The following is a 21,047-nucleotide window of genomic DNA, read 5'->3' as shown; positions in this document are numbered from 1 at the left end:
TCTCTCTCTCTCTCTCTCTCTCTCTCTCTCTCTCTCTCTCTCTCTGTTAGATTTCTTCCATCATTTATTTCTTCTTTCCTTCCACGATTCCCTCAGAGCCGGTCACCGGCTCGTTTTTTTTACCGATCTCTGTTCTATCTCTATTTCTTTCTTTCTTCCTTTCTGTCTTTCTTTCTTTCTATTTTTCGCTAGTTTTTATATTAATTATGAGAGACAGAGACAGAGAAGAGAGAGAGAGAGAAAGAGATAGAGATAGAGAGAAGGGGGATTAAAGATTTCTTACTTTTCTTTCTCGCTTTCTTCGTAAAGAAACTTTCTCTCTCTCTCTCTCTCTCTCTCTCTCTCTCTCTCTCTCTCTCTCTCTCTCTCTCTCTCTCTCTCTCTCTCTCTCTCTCTCTCTCTGTCTCTCTGTCTCTGTGTGTCTCTCTCTGTCTTTCTTTTTATTTATCCCTATCTCCATCTTTCTATATCTATTTCTCTTTCTCTCCAATCGTTTGCCATATCTATTTATCATTCCTCTAACTCGTTTCTTATCTATTTCCTACTTAGTCGGTAAGAGTTTTCAAGTTGATATTTAATTCAGATAAAAAAAAAGAAACTCTTTCTTTTTTTTTTTTCTTCTTCTTTTTTTTTCTTTCCTCTTTTTTCTTTCATTTCAATAAAATCAAGTGATATTTTCTTACTTTCCATTAAAGTTTTTCCTTCTCCCTTCTCTCTCTTCCTTTCTCTTTTTGAATATTATATTTTTATTGCATAACTAAGAGTTGTGAATATCAAGTCATTTATTATATAATCAAGAAGTTATAATAATGAGATCAAATTAATTCCATTTGTTTTTGGTTTGTTAGTATTATATTTATTTATCTTTCATTTTTTTATTTTTTTTTCCTCTCTTTCTATCTCTCTTTTCTATCCAATTTCTTTATTTCCTTTTCTTTTCTTTCTTCTTCATTCGTACATAACAAATTTGCTTGCGTTTAAAAACTTTTTGACTGAATTAAAAGAAATATTAAATGATACAATTATACTACAACGTATCGTACAAAATTCATATTACTATCAGTATAAAATAATTTAATATTTCATATATATATATATCCTACTAATATTACTACTAATATAATATAATCGAATATACGATATAATATTAATTATTTCGAGTTAATCGATGTTACAAGACATACCCCAGTATATAGTTATCCTTTTACTTTAAAAAAATTTTCAAAGAATCTCTTGAAATCTTTTGGAATCTTCAAAGAATGAAGATTCGTTTTAGCTTTACAATTTTACTTTTTATTATTCCATCTTTCTCCAAAACCTTTCATACTTTTTTTTATATCTCTCGATCTTCTTTTACCTACCCTCTGTTTTCGATTCTCCATCGGAATCTCAGTTCGATGATAAAGTCGACTCCGATTTCTCCGGAGACGGAATCGAATTTAAATTGCTAGGTATACCTGCGATGCGTGCGTCGTTCACTTTCCCTGAAACGTTCGTTTCTTCTTCATTCCTCTTTCTCTACCTTCTCTTCCTCTTCCTCTTCGATCCAACCAACATTCTCTCTTCCTTCTTGGTATTTCAACTCGCGTACAGGAACCTCACCCTTTTCTCCTTCTTCCCTTTCTTGGGGAAGAACATAAATGCGTTCGTCGGTGGTTCGCTTTGACGAGCGACGATTTGCGGAAGAGACTTGACGATCAACTTCTTCGAGAAAAGAGAGAGAGAGAAAGACAGAGAGAGAGAGAAATAAAGAGGAAGAATGAAAAAGACAGAGAGAGAGAGAGAGAGAGAGAGAGAGAGAGAGAGAAGGAAAGAGATAAAGAGAGAAAAAGACAGATAAATTGATAGAAAAGAAGAAAGAAAGAAACGTGGTGTGTGTGTGTGTGTGTGTGAGAGAGAGAGAGAGAGAGAGAGAGAGAAAGAGAATCACTGAGATCTCCCCTTTTCGTGCCGTTAAAGGGAAATCCAGACGATCGATCAATCGATCGATGGATCGATCGATCGATCCCTACGATCAATGCAGGGTTCGAGTGAGACGAGAATCTTAGCTTGGCTTTCTCGATATATCTTTTTCGATATATCGATTTCTACGAGTGACGAGTTGTTGGCTTTGCTTGTAATTCAAACTGAGAAAAACAAAAAGGGAAGGAGAACGAAAAAAGAGAAGGGGAAAAAATGGAAAGAAAGGAACAAACAATACTTCGTCTTCCTTTTTGTTTTTCTTTGTCTGACTCTCTCTCTCTCTCTCTCTCTCTCTCTCTCTCTCTCTCTCTCTCTCTTTCTCTCTGTTCGATTATCTCGAGAAAGACACAAGAAGAAATTTTTCCAACCGTCTAGCAAATGATCCTTCTACCGGGTTCAAGGTCAGGGTCCAAGAAACAAGAGAGAGACAGAGAGAGGTTCTACGTACGCTTGGTATAATGATCGATTAGTCCTTCCGCTATCAATTTTTTCTTCAGTCTTGAAACTTCGTTAGAGAGTGAACTTCGCTTAGAGGTCGTGATCAGGATATTAGCTATTGCAATGATGACTATAGAGAAATTTTAATCGAACTTATCAATGATGATGATGATGATGATGATGATGATGATGATGATGACGACGTCGACGATAATAATAATGATGATGATGATGATAACGAAGAGTTTTCATTTGTATAATTATAATTATCCAGGACATTTTTTTTTTTTTTTTTATATTACACTTCGTTCTTTTATTATTTTTCAGCTTTTTTTCTTATATTGTTTTTTTTGAGTTTTTTATTTATTTTTTTTCTTACGAAACATTCAATCTACGAAAAATATTATTTTTTACTATATTTTTTTTTATTTCACTATTTCAGTATATATATATTTTTTTGTTTTACTAGAGAACTAAAAAAGTAATGCTATAAATTATACGTATCTTATGTCAGTATAATTATACTACAATGTGTCATAAAAGTTAATATTACTATTAATATAAAATAGTGCAATTACACTGCGTAACTTAAACTTCCTGGATATAAATGATTTGTGATAATTAAAAAAAAAAAAGAAAAAAAAAAGAGAGAGAGAGAGAGAGAAGACAAAAAAATTAAAAATAAAAATAAAAATAAAAATAAAAATAAAATTAAATTAAATTAAATTAAGAAAGAATGCAAATACAATCGAGTATGTAACTTAATAGTTAGATGATACCCTCATAAAAATGTATAACAATAATATTCATAAAAACGATTTCTATTTCAGAATTACGATACCCTAAGCAAGAGTAAAAAATCGTGGAGCGTGAGATTGGGTCTATCTCGACAGAATCAAAACCCAGATGATCCTGTTAAGGGTTGGGGTACGATAAGCAACGGTAGCGCACTATCCCGTCAGATGATCTACGGAGACCCATGGCTTTATGGGACGGTTCGATCGTCGAGACCTGGTCACGATCCTCGAGCCTTTCTGACACCGGGACCCCCACCACCGGGTGCACCGCTTCTCGTGGTATGTTCTTGCCCGGAGTTCCTTTGCGGAACTACCAGGAAACTCGGAAGCAATTGCCGCAAGTGCGGTGGTCACCGATTGGCTGGTGTACCTTTAGGAGGAACTTGCCGGTTACCAGCACCCTCATCGAGGTCCAGACCCAGTCTGGCAGGTAACATTATTTATTAATTTTTTATTTACATTACTTATTCCTTTTTTTTATAAACTTATTTCATTTCGTCTATTTTCTATTTATTATTATAATATATATATATATATGTGTACATGTGTACGTTAATATTCGTTCAACGAGCATCTTCCCAGTTAAAAGGAAAACAAGTTACAGCGAAAGTACGTCGTTGAAGTTTTCCAGTTACATATTAGAGAAAATATTTGTTCTTTTATTTTCTTTCCTTTTTTTGATCAATGGTGAACGTAAAGAGAGAAGATATTTCCATAATCTAGCACGATTATCGTTCAAACGTATTACGATTTTGACAAGTACGATAGGATGATGTCTGTACTTGTTAGGTGTACTGAGACCAGCGATGGACGATCCATACGATCAGATGCGAAGGAACAGATTGGTGGAGCCAAGATCAAGAGCACGGAGTATCTCGCCGCACAGACCATCGTCCCAACGAGATTCGCGAAGCCAGAGCGTATTGACGAGGAACGTCAAAGAACGAAAGGGTTCGATCGAGGGTACTACTTCGAGATCAGAATGGTTCGACAAGGAAGGTACGGTACATCCTCATCATTCTCATCATCATCATCACCATCATCAACAACAGCAACAGCAGCAACAACAACAGCAACAACAACTACAACAGTTACAACAACAGCAACACGAGGAACAGGGAAGTCGCAAGTTACGACAGAGCTTCGTTGGTACGTCGAACGATCATTGGTTGAAGGAGAATCAAACGGAGGATGTTCAAAGGAACGGTGTAATCGATCGGCCGAGTCAAAGATCGATTCCGCGTACATCGAAAAGATCGAACGGGATTGGAAGGAACAAGGACAATCAGGATTGTTCAGTTTCAACGAAGACGTCCACGTTGACGTCAACTGATACATTACCGACGACATTGACAAGAACTAAAACGTCCAACTCGAATGTTCAAGAAAATCATGGGGATTCGAGGAGAAGTATTCTCGAGTGCGACGTTAATCCTTATCTCCTATTGAAGAAACAAAAATACGAGGACGATTTAAGCGACGATCTATCGGACAACGCGTTGGAACAGGACGCGGACACGAGGACACCGTCGAATCTATTCGACCCGTCGAAAGTGAAATCGATCGAAAGGATACCAAACAGAGGAGCAGTGGCAGCTATTGGTGGTCAAAGAATTCGTGTATTCAACGAGCCCAGAGAGATATCCGACGATGATGAGAATACACCGGTCACGAGGATACCAATACCAAAGGTATCGCCTAAAAGACCACCGAGAAAATTGAAGGAAGCTAAGCAAACGCTAAAGAGCATTTTGAAGAGGGGTCGTGTAATCGAAAGTAAGAGAAAGAACGTTTTGTTCAAGGTCGATAACGTTATATTCGCACCTGAGAAACCGTCCGAGGCTACGCGACTATCATGGAGTAGAATAGGTAGATTCGCCAATTGTACGAAAGACACGCGGAAAGAGGAATCTGAGGAAGACGATGAAGACGAGGAAGATGATAGGCCAATTATAGTCGAGGAAGATGAAGAGGAGGAGGAGGAGGAGGAGGATGAAGAAGAGGATGAGGAAGAGGAGGAACCAATCGTACCTAGGGAACAACAAGAGAAACACAAATTCATAACCATACCCAACATCAGTGATCCAAAAGCTAACAGAAGCAAAAGCAAGGATACTAAGATTCTAAAGCAAGTGAAGAACGTTCCGACGAATACAAATTCTTCGAAGATCGACAATCTTGTTGTTGATAAATCGATCGATAACATCGAGGTACGTAAGAAGTGTTATCAAGAGATCGAACCGATCAGATCGAACGAGAACGTCATCTCTTCGTCCAACTACGAGAGATCTCATCAAGGTAAACAGGACACCAAGTGTAAAAAGATTGACAACGATCAGATCAAGTTAGAGGACGAAACGGAATTGGAGATCGAGATTGAAGAATTGAACGATAGGATTCCGTGTATCGCAGTTGACGAGAAGGATCTGATACTTAGGTCGGAAGGTAAGAGATTTTATTTGGTATATAATATGAAACAAAAAGTTTTTCCCAATGAATGTGATGTTAAAAATCATTTGCTCTTCCTTTCGAGAACTATTTGGGCCAAGTTGTTCTTTTTTTTATTTTTTATTTATTTATTTATTCAATTTTTTTTTTCAAGTCGTAAAACTATAAGATCCTCTAGGAACTTTTGATACACCCTGTATTTTTTGTTTATGTATGTGTACACACACACACACACACACACACACACAGAGACACACGCGCGATACATACTATTAATCGTCCTGATCAATGTAACACGTTAACGACTTAGACTTATCTGAAACAGCCTTGGACTTTAACAATAGTTATATCTCTCAAGGATAACGAGCACACGTTTATCGTTTCCTTGGCAACTTTCTTTCAAACTTCTCTAAGGTTTCTTATCACGAATCCATAAAGTCAATCGGATGGGCGAACCTGACTAGTCCTTGTTGTCTTTGCTTTTATTCTTTACTCGAATCTTTTAAGTACATTCCCTTCTTCCATTCTCTCGCAGTCGATCTTCTTATCTACTTTTACTCTCCTTTTTATGTGGTCAACGAAGAGAGATTGAATCCTTTTTTTTTTCTTCTTTTCTTCTTTTTTCTCCATTATTTTTTTCTATCGTACACGCGAGTAAAGTCATTGATTAAGATAAACAAGTATTTGTTATGTAAATTCTCACCATGTAGGAAGTATTTATTATTTTACAATTAAGACGAAATATTTCTAAACGTAGTTCTTGCTAACATAGTCAAACGATCTAAGAAACATAGACACTTATCGATTTAACCTTCAGCTCTATCGATCAATTATCCTTTTTTTAAAAGAATTTCCATGCTAATTTGTTTGTCTTTTTGTTCAGATTACACATATACAAGCTTAGGTTTTAATAACTCTAAGAATCAATTATAAAATCTAGAAGATCTCTAAGGAAAAATAGAGAGAGAGAGAGAGAGAGAGAGAGAGAGAGAGAGAGAGAGAGAGAGAGAGATTTTTCGAATTAATTAGAAACTTTTAGCCAGTCTAGAAACTTTTTTGATCACCCTCTCTATAATAAAACAAAATTGTTGGTTTTTTTAATACGATTATAAAAAGCAGGAGTGGCCAATATTCCGTTGAAAATTCCATTGGCATAGTTACTGTGTCCTTATAATGACAACTTTCTACGACAAGAGGAGAAAGGTTAACCGATCCTGCCGACCCTGAGCTTTATCCTCAGGCATATTCTACTTGTATCACAACCTAAAAGAGATTCGAGAGACTCGATTTTCAGAGTCGTTGAAAGTGGATAAGGTCAGGGTTGGCCAGTGTCGTGAGCCAACAAATATCAATCTGGATTACCGATTTTGGTCATACCAAGTAAAATAACTTTGTTCTTGATATCTCCAACTGGTTACTAATCTTTTTTCATCCTTCTTTTCTTCTTTTTCTACAAAGAAAGAAACCAAAGTGAATAAATTCTCGTTAATACAGTTTTTTCTTTTTATTTTCTCAATATCTTCCAAATGCAGTATTAATAATTATAGAATAATAAATAAATTAAGAAATTGATAAAATCAAGTTGTCATTATCGCGATGTTAAAGAAAACGATGAGGCCGATTGATCGGTCGAAAACTAAACGACAAATTTTTTCGATCATTTTTTAAATCAATCAACATTAAACACAGGATAACAAGTAAGTTGAATTATCTAATTGGTTGCAATTTTAAATATCGTTAAAATTATTCGTCGGAAAATGAAGCAATGAATCGATATTTGATAGGTCGGCTATATTTTATTTCTTATAAAGTCGATATTTATATTTCTTATAAAAAAAAATAAATAAGTAAATAAAAGAATAAATAAAAAAAAAAAAAAATACTCAATTTTGAGGTAGAAACGTTGAAATTCCATGGCGTGCGTGGCCGAAAGGATAGAAAGGAAAGAAGAAAAGATAAAAAAGGAAGAAAGAAAACCGGCGTGATTCGATTCGCGAAAGTGGACGCGTGGGAAAGATACGAAAGGGATCGGTACAATGTGAACAGCGGTCGTCCACCTTATATGGAAGGACGTGTACATATTTATCGTTGGGCACGTTCATCCTTCGTCCGTATCGTAAATGTCTTCGTGTCACGGGACCCCGAAGAGTAGGAGGAATAGTTACATACTAATTTCACCGCTGTATTCGGGCCCTACTCGATTCGATTCGATTCGATTCCATCCGAGTAGATTCGATTCGATTCGACTTGATTCGATTCGCAAAGAGAAGTCCTTCCGCATTTCTTACTTTTCCTTTTTATTTTTGTGTTTATCTTTGTTTAAAAAAAGCAAAACAAACAAAGCCAATTTTTTGTTCGATTTTACTTGGATTTCTATTCTCCCTTTTCTTCATTCTTTATCTTCCTATCTTCTTGTTTTATATATCTTTTATCTGTCCTTTCCTTTCTTTTCTCATTTTGAAATATCGAAGTATCGCCAAGACTTCGACATAAAGTAAACAAATAACCAAGAGAGTTTTCTTTTCGCGTGACGGGTAGAAGTGCGTCGTAATAAATTCGGACGAAGGGCGTCATAATGTTTGAAACGAGTTCCGACGATCGGTAGACGCTACCAAGTACCAGCCGCCATCTTGGTACCATCGTAAAAACTACCGGTATAATCGGGCCAGGCCTCACATACGCCGTACAATAAAATTAGATTTGAAACAAAGACACTATTTACTCTTGACTTCTCTCGAGCGAGTTCTCAAAAAAATAAAAAAAAAAAGAAAAAGAGAGAGAGAGAGAGAGAGAGAGTAACAATAACAATAAAATGGAAAAATGATGATGATATCATTATTATTATTTTATATGGGGTGGATCGAATCTATTTTTTAATTTTTTGTTTGTTTTCTTTTTCTTTCTACATTTCGTAAGAAAAAAGAAAAAAACGACGACATTATTATTTTCTTTTATTTTATAAGGAGTGGATTTTTTTTTTTTTTTTTTTTTTTTTTTTTTTTTTTTTTTTTTTTTTTTTTTTTTTTTTTCTTTAATTTTATTAAGATCTTAATCTTAAAATTTCTATCATTTTTTCTGCGATAATAAATATAACAAGAAACAAAAAAGATCTTACGAAATGTGTTCTTTGCTTGTTATAATCCACGTCGTCATCTTGATTTCTCACCTAATCTCGAAAATTGCTAAACAGATGTTAAAAGTAGACAAAATCGGTCTATGTATTAACTCTCCACAACTCTCTCTCTTTTTTCTTTTTTTTTTTTTTTTTTTTTTTTTTTAGTACTGTGCAAATTAGTTTTTGAAACATAATTTTGTTACACTATTATATATGTACTCTGTTAATATCGGTGACATAACAAAAGTGTATTCTCTCTTGCTCAACACTTGTTCGTTCGCTCGTTCGTTCGCTCGTTCGTTCAACCACCACTTTATTTCACCTATCCTTTCTCTAAGCTCTCATTATCATGTTCTAATTCAAACCGTTAAACACTTTAAACGCTAACTTTTCATTGACCTGAAATCTCGTTAAAATCCAATGGAAAATTTCTTTAACATTAATATATGGATACATGTATACATATACAATATACATATACATATACACTTTCTTACACTTATATATATATATATATATATATATATATATATACATATATATGTATATAAGTGCAGGAAAGAAAATGTTACGAAAAGGAACGAAATGACTTTTGCCTCATCGCCTGTTTCCTGTCTTAGAAAAGTATTAGATAATCTTTCTATAAAATAAATCTAAATAAAATTAAAATTACGATAAACGAATCTGATATTTCTTTTCTCTTCTTCTTTTCTTTTTTTTTTTTTTTATGGTTTATCCGGTCTTAGAAAAGTATTAGATAATCTTCCGTATGTCGTAAATGAACGTAAAGATAAAATCATCTGTTATAAACTAGTCTGATATAATTTTTTTTTTCTTTTTATATTTTTCTACTTTCTTAATTAACAAAAAATAAATCAACAGAAATTCTTTTCTTTACACGCTAATCTTTCGATTATTCCCGAAAATAGAAAAAAAGAAAGAAAGAAGAAAATGGAAAAGAATCTCCGAAAATTTGTTAATTATTCGTGAAATTACTAATTATTCGGCAATCGATTAGAGAATAAATCGACCGAGCTAGTGGAATCTTCGTTTTAAAAAGTAGATCAAATGTTGGAAAAACCATTGCAATTTTCCAACCAGTGAGATTTCATGCAATCCAACCACAACGAAAGATTCTCTTCGTCAGTGTGGATACTTTCACCGATCATTTGCACATACATACGTATATAGACACGAACGAACACATAATCGTTCACTCACTCATTCACTCAACACGCACGCACGTACATATACATATATGTATGTCGAGAGATCGAGAAGAAAAGGGATTGGCTTCGAGATAAGATCGATATTCGAACTCGAACGTATAACCTATATTTTCTCTCTCCCTCTCTCTCTCTCTCTTTCTTTTTTCTCTTTTGCCATTTTCTTTTTTTTTTTTTTCATTTCTCATTATCGCAAAGATCGCTTTCCTCTAATTATCTCATAACATGAGTGAATTTAATGTTGAATGGCTATTAAAGAGAATATATGATAGTATCGTTAAAATGTCCGACATATTTTTTAACTCTGTAATTTAATAAAAAAAAAAAAAATAATAATAATAATAATAATAATAATAAATGAAAATATTAAAAATTCCTAATGATCTTCTCGATATTCGTGGGGTGTATTTTTTAAAAAATTTATTTTGATCAACGCCGGTGAATCCCTTTTTTTTCTCTTTTTTTTTTCTCCTACAACTTCTCAGATTTCAACGTGCGGTTTTGTTTCCGTGACGAAAAAAAAGTGTTTGATATAACCGAAATATGAAGAATCGTGAGAATCTTGTTTTTTTTTTTTTTTCTTTTCTTTTTTCTTTTTTTTATACCACTTTCTTGTAATATGTGTGTTATGATCATTATCATAAAAAAAAAATGGACTAAGTGAGAAGTGTCTGAAAAATGATTCTTTTTATAAATTCGATGTTACAATTTATAATAACTGTAATAATAGTGTAATAATATAATATCATTTCAATATCTTGTTGCATTCGTGCCAATGATTATTAGAAAAATGATCTAAAAAGGTGGTCTAAAAAAATTTAATTCGTTACTTTTTTTCCTTTTTTCTTTTTGACTTAGCCCACTTTTATAATTTATAATCATAAGAATATATATATATATATATATATATATATATATATATATACATTTATTTATATCAATTGATTATCATAAATATGGCCTAACTGTTGAAGATCTTAAAAATTTGAATTCACTCAAGATGCAAAGAAAAAGTTTCCTAATTTTCATGATTAACCGAGATTGATAATGAAATTTCGAATAATTCATATTCTTTTTTTTTCTTCTTCTTTTCTCTTTTCAGAGAACTCGAGAAGATCTTTCCTGTCGCGTAGTCAAAGCGATCGATCGTTCAGCAAGCCGCAAGTTTCAGCAACAAACGTTTATTTCGCCGACACGATGCGCCTAAGTCTTGGCAAAAAAATCAAAGAATCCTCATCGGCATTAATAACCCTAACGAACGAATCGACGATGAAAAATACGATGTACGTCGATCATGATCTATCAAAGAAAATAGAAATTATTAATACGATTTCAGATTCAACAGTTCTTACTGATTCCAATTCTTCTGATACAATGAAAATAGAATCTCAACGAGATATTACAGAAGAATCAGGAATATCGGATAAAAATTTCGACATTATTGACAAAGAAATAGAACCAGCTGGATCATCGTTGATAAAAGATCAAGAAAATCTTGTACAGGAACATTTTCGTGGTATGAAACCAACCAGTTGGTCTCCACCACCTGGACGACAAAAGCATCGTTTTAAGATCAATGATACCGAAACGATTAACGAAGATTTCAGTTGTTCCGGATCGATACAAGATCACAGAAGATCGGTATCATCGGCATCTACTTTATCCTGGAACTCTAGTAGTTCACACGGATCATCGAAAATTGAAATAGGAGCGGCTTCGTCTAGCGAAAGTAACGTTTGTAAGATCACGGTTAGCCCACGAGCTTCGCCATTGGTTCATAGATTACAAATAGGACCTGGACTTCCAAAAACAGCTAAGAGAACGTCGATATTGATAAACGGTGATCAAAGTTCTGGTGTTGAATCTACACCTGATAACAAGGTCACTATCAGTGTCGGCGGTGAGGACAGTGTTTGCAATCCAACAGTGATATCAGTCAATTCCGAGATCGTTCCAAAGATTCAAAGTTCCGTTGAAAATCGTACCTTGGTTATATTAGATAATTATAAATCTAACATCGTTGTCGAATCGACTAACGATGATATTAGATCGAAACAAAGTAGAATCGAGTGTCAGAGAAACGAGGAACGTTCGAGGAACCTGGAAGACACATCATCATTGTCATCAAAGCAAGATAAGCCTGTCATCAATATCTTAGAAGATACAACAGTTAAATCAGAGAAGCAATCTAGAAACATTCCTGATACACCAATATCTATAAAATCTAATCAATTATCACGAGTGATTTGTTCGCAGGAGGAAACGAAGAATCAGAATGAACAAAAATTGAAAGAAACTGAAGAATCCATCTCCAAGTGGTCTGACCTTTCAAAGGAGGTCATGATCTCTAAACTGTTGGAAGGATCATTGAGGAAAGCTCGTGAAAATGGCGAGATATTGGATCATGACAGTGGCGAAGCAATCCTCAAGATTTTAAAACAGAGCTTGTTGAAAAGCAAAGAATACGAAAGTTCGGAATCCACTTTAGAGGCCAATTACTCTAGATCCTCTAGCTTGAACTCTGACACCGATTTCGTTTCTACTAATCTTTTTCTCGAAGAAAATCCGTACGAAGTAATAAAGGAACCAATTTACGAAGAGATCCCTGACGAGCCACCACCTTTACCATTGAGCCCACCACCTTCCGAAGATTTTCTTAAAGATAGAATCTATTTTACCGACGTTGATTATTACAAAAAGGTTGGACCTGGCGAATACATGGGTTCCTATCTGTCGGAGGAAGTTTTCAAAAAAACAAACTCGGACGATCTAGCTGAATCCTATCTATCAAAGAGTCCTGAGGATTTCTTTAAAAAAATATCACTTTCGCCTGACGAAGAAAACATTTCGACAAAATTCGAATTACTTAATTTTCTGATGGATTCGAAGGATCGTACTACAACTGCCGATGAGGAAGACGAGGAGGATGATGACGAGGAGGAGGATACCGAAGGTGACCTTGAGGCACTCTATGAACAAAAGGAGACCAGTTTAGGCGATCTCAGTTCTAAGAGTTCACAAATTTCGAATGTTTCTGACAGCAGCGAGGAATGTAATATTATCTTGACTAGTTTGCCGGAAACATTGAAGGTAAATGTAGAATTTTTTCCTTTCTTATTATATATATACGGAATGGACGAGAAAATTTTATTGAAAGTGACTGAAAAAATCTTTCTCGATACTTTTTTAAGCTAAAATTCTGATACAAGATTAGAAACTTTTGTCTCATCCTGTAGTTTACGTTGTATATTATATTCGGTGTTGCTATATCAATTAATATAAATTTTTTAATCTTATATTATTGTTTTCTAAATTTTGATAATACTGAAAGTTGAAATTAATTCATAAAATTTTACAAAATAATAATAATAACAACAATAATAATAATAATAATAATAAGAAGAAGAAGAAGAATATAAAATTTGTATATAAAATAAATTCATAATAAATTTGAGCAATCGATAATAAATATTATCTGATATAAATAATAAAATGAATTAATAATAATAATTTTATTTGCGTTGACATAACTATACTTACTAATTTATATTATAGTCAAGAACGGTGGACATCGAAAGGACTGATAGCGGTGTTGGGTCAGAAAGTAGTCAAGCTAGTAGTAGTCGAGGTGTGGCAAGAAGATGGAGAAGCGGGAACGTTTCGTCCGGACCAGGAAGTCTACTTAGCGGAATACCGCAAGTGATTTCCGGTGATACGAAACTCTGTGAGGATTGCGAACAACGTTTGGATCCTTTGATAACGGACAGGTAAAAGACCAGATGTTATCATACTTCTCAACAATCTCAACGAGAAAATTCAAGTCCAAGAATTTCTTTTTACATCTCAAGATTAGATTATTATCATGTTAATTTCGTTTAGTAGATTTTCTAAGTGAAATTACAACAAATAATCATTTAACACTTAGAAGGAGTTATTTGTTAATTTTATTTCGTTATTGTTAAGTAACTAATTAGCACGTTGTTAGCTCTGGCAAGGTGTTACATTTTCATTTGGTAAAAAATGTTGGAAAATTTCTTTTTCTCGGGTCTTGTTATTTCCTTCGTTAGAGAGATTAAATTAGATGACATGATGGATGTAATACGCAGGAACTAACGATCAGATCGTATTTGAACATTTTAAAGTGTCGATACTCTTTTTGCTAATGTTTGCAAGTCAGGTCACATGACAAACTGCTTTCTCCTCTTATTTGTCATTCCTTTTATCCGTAAAGAGCGAAAGTGTCCTTATCGAGCAGCATAATCCATCGATAAATGGTGCAAATGATCAAGCGAAAGTGATTTTAATTTTGAATGTCACACACAAACATACACTCTCTCTCTCTCTCTCTCTCTCTCTCTCTCTCTCTTTGTTACATAATTGAAAAATTGACATTTTCAAGAAAGGAAGTCATGATTAACTGATTTGTTTATTTTTTTTTTTCAGTGGAGTCGTTTATGCACCCTTTGTATGCCGGAAATGTTCTAAGAAGAGAGCTGAACGGAAGGAAATCATTACAGAGATTGTCGAGACCGAACAAAAATATGGCAGGGATCTACAGATTATTCTTGAGGAATTTCATCGTCCAATGTTGAATGCAGGCCTTCTAACATCTGAACAATTGTCAGCTATCTTTCTTAATGTCGAAGAATTATTAGAACATAATCTTGTTCTTGCTGAAAAATTAAAGGATGCTGTAGAATTTGCTCAGGTGATTTTTATTAAAAAAAAAAAAAAAAAAAAAAAAAAAATCGATCAAATGTGTTCCATATAAATTTAATACGTTATTTAATTTTATTGCATATTTTTTTCTTTTTTTCTTTTATTTCTTTTTTTGTTTTTAATATTAAAATGATTGATATATTGATACTTTGTATACGTTTGAAAAAAAATAAATTAAGTTTACAATTTTTTTTTTTTTTTTTTAATCAATTTGTTCATAAAAAATAAACTTGCTATTCTCTTTTATTTTATCAAAGTATCAACAATTTACTAATAACATTTTTTGCTAAATATAGGAATCAGGCGATGAAGATCTTTTAACAGTAGATGTTGGTAAAATATTTTTGGAATCAGAAAGGATGCTTCATGCTTTTGAAAATTATTGCACTCGACAAGGCAGTGCAAGTTTGCTTTTACAAAATTTAGAAAAGGAAAAAGAGCTGCTTCGTATTTTTCTGAGGGTCTCCCAAATGGAGAACACTGTTCTACGTAGGATGAATCTTAATTCTTTTCTAATGGTACAGTATTTTTTTTTTTTTTTTTTTTTATCATTATTATAATTGAATTGTCAATTTTATGAAAAATTATTTTTAGGTTCCAGTTCAGAGAGTAACTAAATATCCACTTTTATTGGCACGATTGTTAAAAGCTACGCCATCAGTCCGACCAGATATTCAAGAAGCAAAAAAGAGACTCAAACAAGCTCAAACTAATATAGAATTGCATTTAGAACATATGAATGCTGTAAGTAATAATAATATGTTAAAATTAGAATTATCAAAGTAATTTAAATAATTGGTTTCTTTCTTTTTATATATATATATATATATATATATATATATATATATAATTATTATAATACATCGAAAATTATCATAACGTTAACCTTATAAATAAATAAACTATTCAGGAAGCCAAGGACGTTACATCTACAAAATTATGGAGAAGAATTTCAATTATACAAAATGGTAGACGATCAACCGGCGAGCAAGATATGGTGAACATCAAATTGAGAAAGGTAATAAAAAAGAATATAATTAAATTTTAATAAAATCTAATAAGAGAAAATTCAAACATACGTATTATCAAAATTATTAATCCGAATAAATAAAAAAGTTGCTCATATTGATATAGATGGCTGTCGAAATTTTGGAATGGGCGCATGAAGAAGCAAGATTTGTTTTGGAAGGTCGTCTTTTGGTTGCTCAACCAACAGATAATAATTGGAGACGAGGTAGAACTGTCAAGCTATCTCCTGTTACTGCCATGCTTGTCACAAATGGCAAGGTAAATTTAAAAAAACAAAATAATAATAATAAAAATAAAAATAAGAAAAAAACTTGATAAATTCTACATAATAGAAAGATTCTTTAAATTATTATCTAACTAGAAAATAATTCTTTTAGCCAACCGCTGAATATTTGGAATTCAACGATGATTCTCTTTTTCCAAGACACATAGGTATCAAGGACGCAACATTACTTTTGGTGAAAGAAAAAATTGGTCGTTATTCTTTACTACGTGTAAGTAGATGAAACTACTTAGATAAATGAATGATCAAAATCGTTAATTAATAATTCTAATCACTTGCTACACCATACTTGTAGGAACCCTTGTACCTCGATAAATGTATAGTATGTTGTGAAACTAATCTTGAGGATTACTTTGAGATACAAGAGTTATCTTCCAAGGAAACGTTTATATTCAAGGTAATAATAATCGCATAATTTGTCCATTTTTCTATACTATAATTTTGTTTTTCCCTTAATTATACCATTATAATAATAATTATATATTTTTGTGTAGGCCGAAGATGGTGCCAGAACAAAGAGATGGTGTAGAACATTGCAAGCTCATGCACAATCTCTTGGTGCTTGGCGCAAACGTCGTGGAGCTTTACCTAATATCATGATATGTGGTATGGCTAGAAATTAAAAGAACAATTAAATCTCAAACGATTAAACAATGTGGAAGAATATGAATATGAAGAATTGAAATTACCAAACTAATTACATATTATTTGCAAACTCTGTTTTGCAAGATTTTTCTGCGAGAAAAGAAGAGAAGAAAAAAAAAAAAAAGGAAAAAAGAAAAAAAAACAAGGAATAGTTCTTCAAGTAAAAATTATAAATTTACTAATAGGAAAATTCGTGTTATGATGATTTCCACTGCACTTCGATATATTGTCGAAGAGCATTCAGAAAGTCTTTGGAATTTTTGATTTAGTCGATATTGTCGACTAAATCAATTATCGTTTCGTTTTCTTCGTGTATACAGTTCGTTGCAGAAACTCTAGTTTCCTACGTAACTGTAATTATAATAGGACGCAACGATTTTCTTTATCGATTCCTAACTAATATATAATCATAACTATATAATACATATAATATATGTTTTTTTTATTTATCTTATCCGTATCTAGAGAATACGTGTGAGATAACACGTATATAGGCGCACATATATATATGTATGTATATATATATATATGTGTGTGTAAAATTATTTAATATTGATAATTATTATTATTTTTATTATTATGATGATAATATATATATATATATACGTATATATTCTTATAATTCAAAAGAAATGAAGAGTAGCTGTGATATCAACCGGTGTATTGGGTATTATCGTTTCGTTATTAATTTCGGGAACCACGGTACAAAAATCAATTGCATCCTTCATAATTACATTTATCAACATTCTTCAATATCTGGCAATATATGAATTTTGAGGTAATAGGGTTTTGCAAAGTTTTGAATGAGAACGTATGAGAGTTGATTTAATGTGTTTCTGAGAAAAAGAGTATCGTTAAGTGTCTCTTATGTTTTTTCTATTTTTTTTTCTCTTTTTTTTTTTTTTTTAGGTTTAAATAGAATGCATTTCTCTCGAAAAGTTGAATGATACTTAACAGTATTTTACTATGGCTAACACATCATTAATGAAATACAAATTGTACATTGTACTATAGTTTTATTTAAACGCTAAGCCATACTCATGTATATAAGTGTATATTTATACACGTACGCTCTTTTAATTGAAATTATAAAACGATTGTAATAAACTACATCTTGCGACTAAATAAAATAAAACAATGGTAAAATATACGAATCCTTTTTTCTAATCCAATTATACTTCATATACAAGTTGTGCTTGTCATTCTATAATTTCATCGACAGAAATTAATTGGGTATATTTTTTGTTAATTATTCGATGCGATGCACGATGATCATACATGCTTATCTCAGGATGTTTTTCTATCACATATTTATAAGCGGTTGTTATTTTATCAATATCCTCGACAGTAAGATGTGTCGATTTTAACGTTGGATCTAGATCACTTAATTTATATACCAAATTAGAAAATTCCTGTCTACAATATTCTGGAAAAAGTTTTCTGCAAGGAAAGCAATCAATAGTTTTATGATTTCGTTGGAATCAATTTGAATATTAATAGAGTATAGAAAAATATATTGGACTTACCCGACACATTTAATGCTGTATTTTTGTCGAGAATTAAAAATGTGTCTTGTAACTTTCTCAAAAATATCGAATTCATGCTTCGTACGTGGTTGTTCCAATGGTACAAAGGCTACAACTCCTACGTCTACATCCGGTTTTGGGAGGAAAGCTTTTCCTTCAGACATAAGTAAAAAAGGTGAAATTAATCTACTCGCAATTGGATAAAAAATAAGAACCTCGAAGTACTATGTTATAATTAATTACCTGGAATAATAGTACAGAGAAAAGGTTGAGTCCATGCTTGTGCCATCACCGACAATCTACATCGTTGTTTATCAAACGGTTCAGCTACCAAACGTTCTGCTACTTCTTTTTGAAACGTTAATAACATTTTTACTCTACCATATGTCCACGCACCACTATGTTCCGATATTTTTTTAAGCCATTCAATTATTAAAATAGTCGAAACATTAAATGGTAAATTACCAATTAAATGAATATTTGGAACTTGATCTAACCATTCCTTTTTCTCTTCCATAGGAAATATATTATTCATATTTAAATTTCTGATATCGTCGTATATAATATCCATTTCACCGTGTACACAATTGAAAGAATCCGCTAGCATATCTAATGTAGGTTTAAATCTTCTATCTTTTTCCACAACTATTAACTTTTTAGGACCTTTCCTTATTATAGATCTTGTCAGTCCACCTGGACCAGGTCCTACTTCAACTACATGACTTCCATTAAGATTTCCAGCTTTCTTGATAATTTTATCAATAAGCCTTTCGTCCAATAAAAAGTTTTGCGACAAATGCTTCAAGGCGGATAATTTATACAACTTTATGATATCTTTAATAGTTGGAAGAGGAGGTAGTCTTATATTCAACATTTTTTTATATAACACTTTTAATCCTTTTTTTATAAGACCCTTTGTAGATAGTCAAATGTGACGTACGTAATTCAAATTTTATTATGAAATTAAAACAATTATATTATGAAATCAAGGCTGCTATATGCGTATAAATATACATATATATTGATCAAGTCGAAAGATTTTATATATAATTTATACGTTGGTTTGAGGTGGTATGATTATTTTCTCGGGCTCATTAAAATCATCTAAGAACTTTTCTTGTTTCACCGTGTATATTGTATAGAAATAAATTGACAAAACTGTAACTCCTAATATACTACCAAGTATTCGATTCGACCGTCGAAGTTTCATCAACTGTTTCACTCGCTCCGAGTTCTGTTTCTCCACCTCATTCATTAAGGAAATATGAATATTTTTGATTTTAGCTCTATCTTTCTTCAAATCAACTTTAGGCATCCATTCCTTATCCATGATTCGATCAGCTTAGAATAGAATATTTATTATACATTTTCAAATGCAATATTTTACTGTGTGCTGCATTATCAAATTTACATATAAATCAAACTTATTCTTTCCGTCAAATTAAATAAACGCTATTTACATATTACAATAAATGTAAATTTTTCATTAAGAATCGTAATAATCGATAATTAAAACAATTAGAATAATAAAGTCAAGTAAAATTTGTTATACATGAAAAAGAGGTTAGTTCGTTATACTAAATTGTAAAAACTTACGAAAGATGATTACATCAAAGTTTTCCTTCGAAAAATACAATCGTAATATTTTATCTTAATATATTAATATACACTTTCAATTATATTCTCGATCTTAAAAGTACTCCTACAAAATTCCAAATTGATAACGAGCCGACGAAAATATTCTTTCTATCTTATACATGTGTTTTACAAAGTATATAAGAACAGTTCTAAAAATGACCGATGTTTACTACATTGATAATACGTACAATATTACCCATCCATCCTACATACACGAATAATACCAACGCTCGATAAACTTCTATTTTGTTACGATATTTTCGATCGGCAATATAGATTCCTAACATATAAATATATCTACTATAAATTCTTATTTTATCAGATAACACTATACGATGCATTTACTCTCTTTGAATTAAAAGGAATCGTTTCATAGAAAATATTCCGATATTCCATATAAAAAAATTCTCATATTTCGTTATACTCGCAAGCTTCAATACTATACTCGCAAGCTTTAATAAATGCTTTGACGTTATCGATTGAATATTCACTGCATAGATATTTCATGCACGTACACATATACATACATACATACATACATAAATATTGCTTGCATATTTTACGAGTATACCAGATGTTTCTCGATGCTGCTGGAATTTTCATAGAGCGATTAAGCGAGCGAGCGAGAGAGAGAGAGAGAGAGAGAGAGAGAGAGAGAGAGAGAGAGAGAGAGAGAGAGAGAATAAAACTTGTCTACTAACCTTCTTTTAATCGAATACCAACGTTTTAAAATAGAAACAGAATTACGAGCTAAGAAAAACGATAAAAAGGATGAATGAAAAAAAAAAAAAGAATCTATATAACAAGAGTCGATCATCTCTGGTTGAAATTGAAATTATTAAAAGGTATTTAACTCACGTCAACTATTGTTACAGTGAACCAGAATAACGACGTACGAGGTGAGCCAAAATTTTCAGATAATTTAAAAAAATCGATAACCTATTACTCTTTTTCGATAATTTTTAGGTTAATTTAAAATTTAATTTCTTTTTTCTTTTTTCTTTTTTTAATCCAAACTATTACGAGCTTAAGAACTTTTGGTCCATCCTGTACATGCATACAATCATGTGAAAAGGAAGTCGATTTGTACAGGTTCGTTGTTGGCTTCGAATGACGTCAATTTTGAAACTACGCAAACAGCACTGAAATAAGTCCTCTGAGTGAACACACCCTTATATTTATAGTATGATTTACGCAGCGTTTTACCCTCCCTATCTTTCT

General features: G+C 32.3%; 3 protein-coding genes across 5 annotated transcripts in view; 1 reads left to right on the top strand and 2 right to left on the bottom strand.

Moving 5' to 3' along the window:
* Positions 1 to 17,810, top strand: part of LOC122629764 (intracellular protein transport protein USO1) — an 82,041-nt gene extending 64,231 nt beyond the window's left edge. For both annotated transcript variants that reach the window (XM_043813525.1, XM_043813523.1), the window contains 12 exons: positions 3,231 to 3,627; positions 3,987 to 5,642; positions 11,089 to 13,076; positions 13,542 to 13,753; positions 14,430 to 14,694; positions 15,002 to 15,223; positions 15,300 to 15,449; positions 15,616 to 15,723; positions 15,840 to 15,992; positions 16,112 to 16,228; positions 16,313 to 16,414; positions 16,512 to 17,810. In XM_043813525.1, the coding sequence (XP_043669460.1) occupies positions 3,231 to 3,627; positions 3,987 to 5,642; positions 11,089 to 13,076; positions 13,542 to 13,753; positions 14,430 to 14,694; positions 15,002 to 15,223; positions 15,300 to 15,449; positions 15,616 to 15,723; positions 15,840 to 15,992; positions 16,112 to 16,228; positions 16,313 to 16,414; positions 16,512 to 16,640 (5,499 nt within the window). In that variant the 3' untranslated portion in view covers positions 16,641 to 17,810. The remainder of the gene's footprint in view (positions 1 to 3,230; positions 3,628 to 3,986; positions 5,643 to 11,088; positions 13,077 to 13,541; positions 13,754 to 14,429; positions 14,695 to 15,001; positions 15,224 to 15,299; positions 15,450 to 15,615; positions 15,724 to 15,839; positions 15,993 to 16,111; positions 16,229 to 16,312; positions 16,415 to 16,511) is intronic.
* On the bottom strand, positions 17,662 to 19,068 carry LOC122629765 (mitochondrial dimethyladenosine transferase 1). The gene is made up of 3 exons (XM_043813526.1): positions 18,432 to 19,068; positions 18,189 to 18,342; positions 17,662 to 18,102 (listed from the first exon to the last, which is right to left on the bottom strand). The coding sequence occupies exons 1-3, from the start codon at positions 19,060 to 19,062 to the stop codon at positions 17,862 to 17,864; spliced, it is 1,026 nt and encodes a 341-aa protein (XP_043669461.1). The 5' UTR covers positions 19,063 to 19,068; the 3' UTR covers positions 17,662 to 17,861.
* A 154-nt stretch (positions 19,069 to 19,222) lies between these two features.
* LOC122629766 (cytochrome c oxidase assembly factor 3, mitochondrial) lies at positions 19,223 to 20,007 on the bottom strand. Of its 2 annotated transcripts, none has more exons than XM_043813528.1 (2): positions 19,785 to 20,007; positions 19,223 to 19,621 (listed from the first exon to the last, which is right to left on the bottom strand). In XM_043813528.1, exon 2 carries the CDS (start codon positions 19,516 to 19,518, stop codon positions 19,240 to 19,242), a length of 279 nt encoding a protein of 92 aa, XP_043669463.1. In that variant the 5' UTR covers positions 19,519 to 19,621; positions 19,785 to 20,007; the 3' UTR covers positions 19,223 to 19,239. The 2 variants fall into 2 exon arrangements, with proteins under 2 accessions (XP_043669463.1, XP_043669462.1); XM_043813527.1 differs by having other exon boundaries at positions 19,223 to 19,529; positions 19,785 to 19,996.
* Positions 20,008 to 21,047: the final 1,040 nt, after the last annotated feature.

The sequence above is a fragment of the Vespula pensylvanica genome, chromosome 6, assembly GCF_014466175.1.
Source record: "Vespula pensylvanica isolate Volc-1 chromosome 6, ASM1446617v1, whole genome shotgun sequence".
Taxonomy (NCBI): domain Eukaryota; kingdom Metazoa; phylum Arthropoda; class Insecta; order Hymenoptera; family Vespidae; genus Vespula; species Vespula pensylvanica.
The sequence above is the reverse complement of the archived record's forward strand: the minus strand, read 5'-3'. Positions and strand labels throughout refer to the sequence as shown.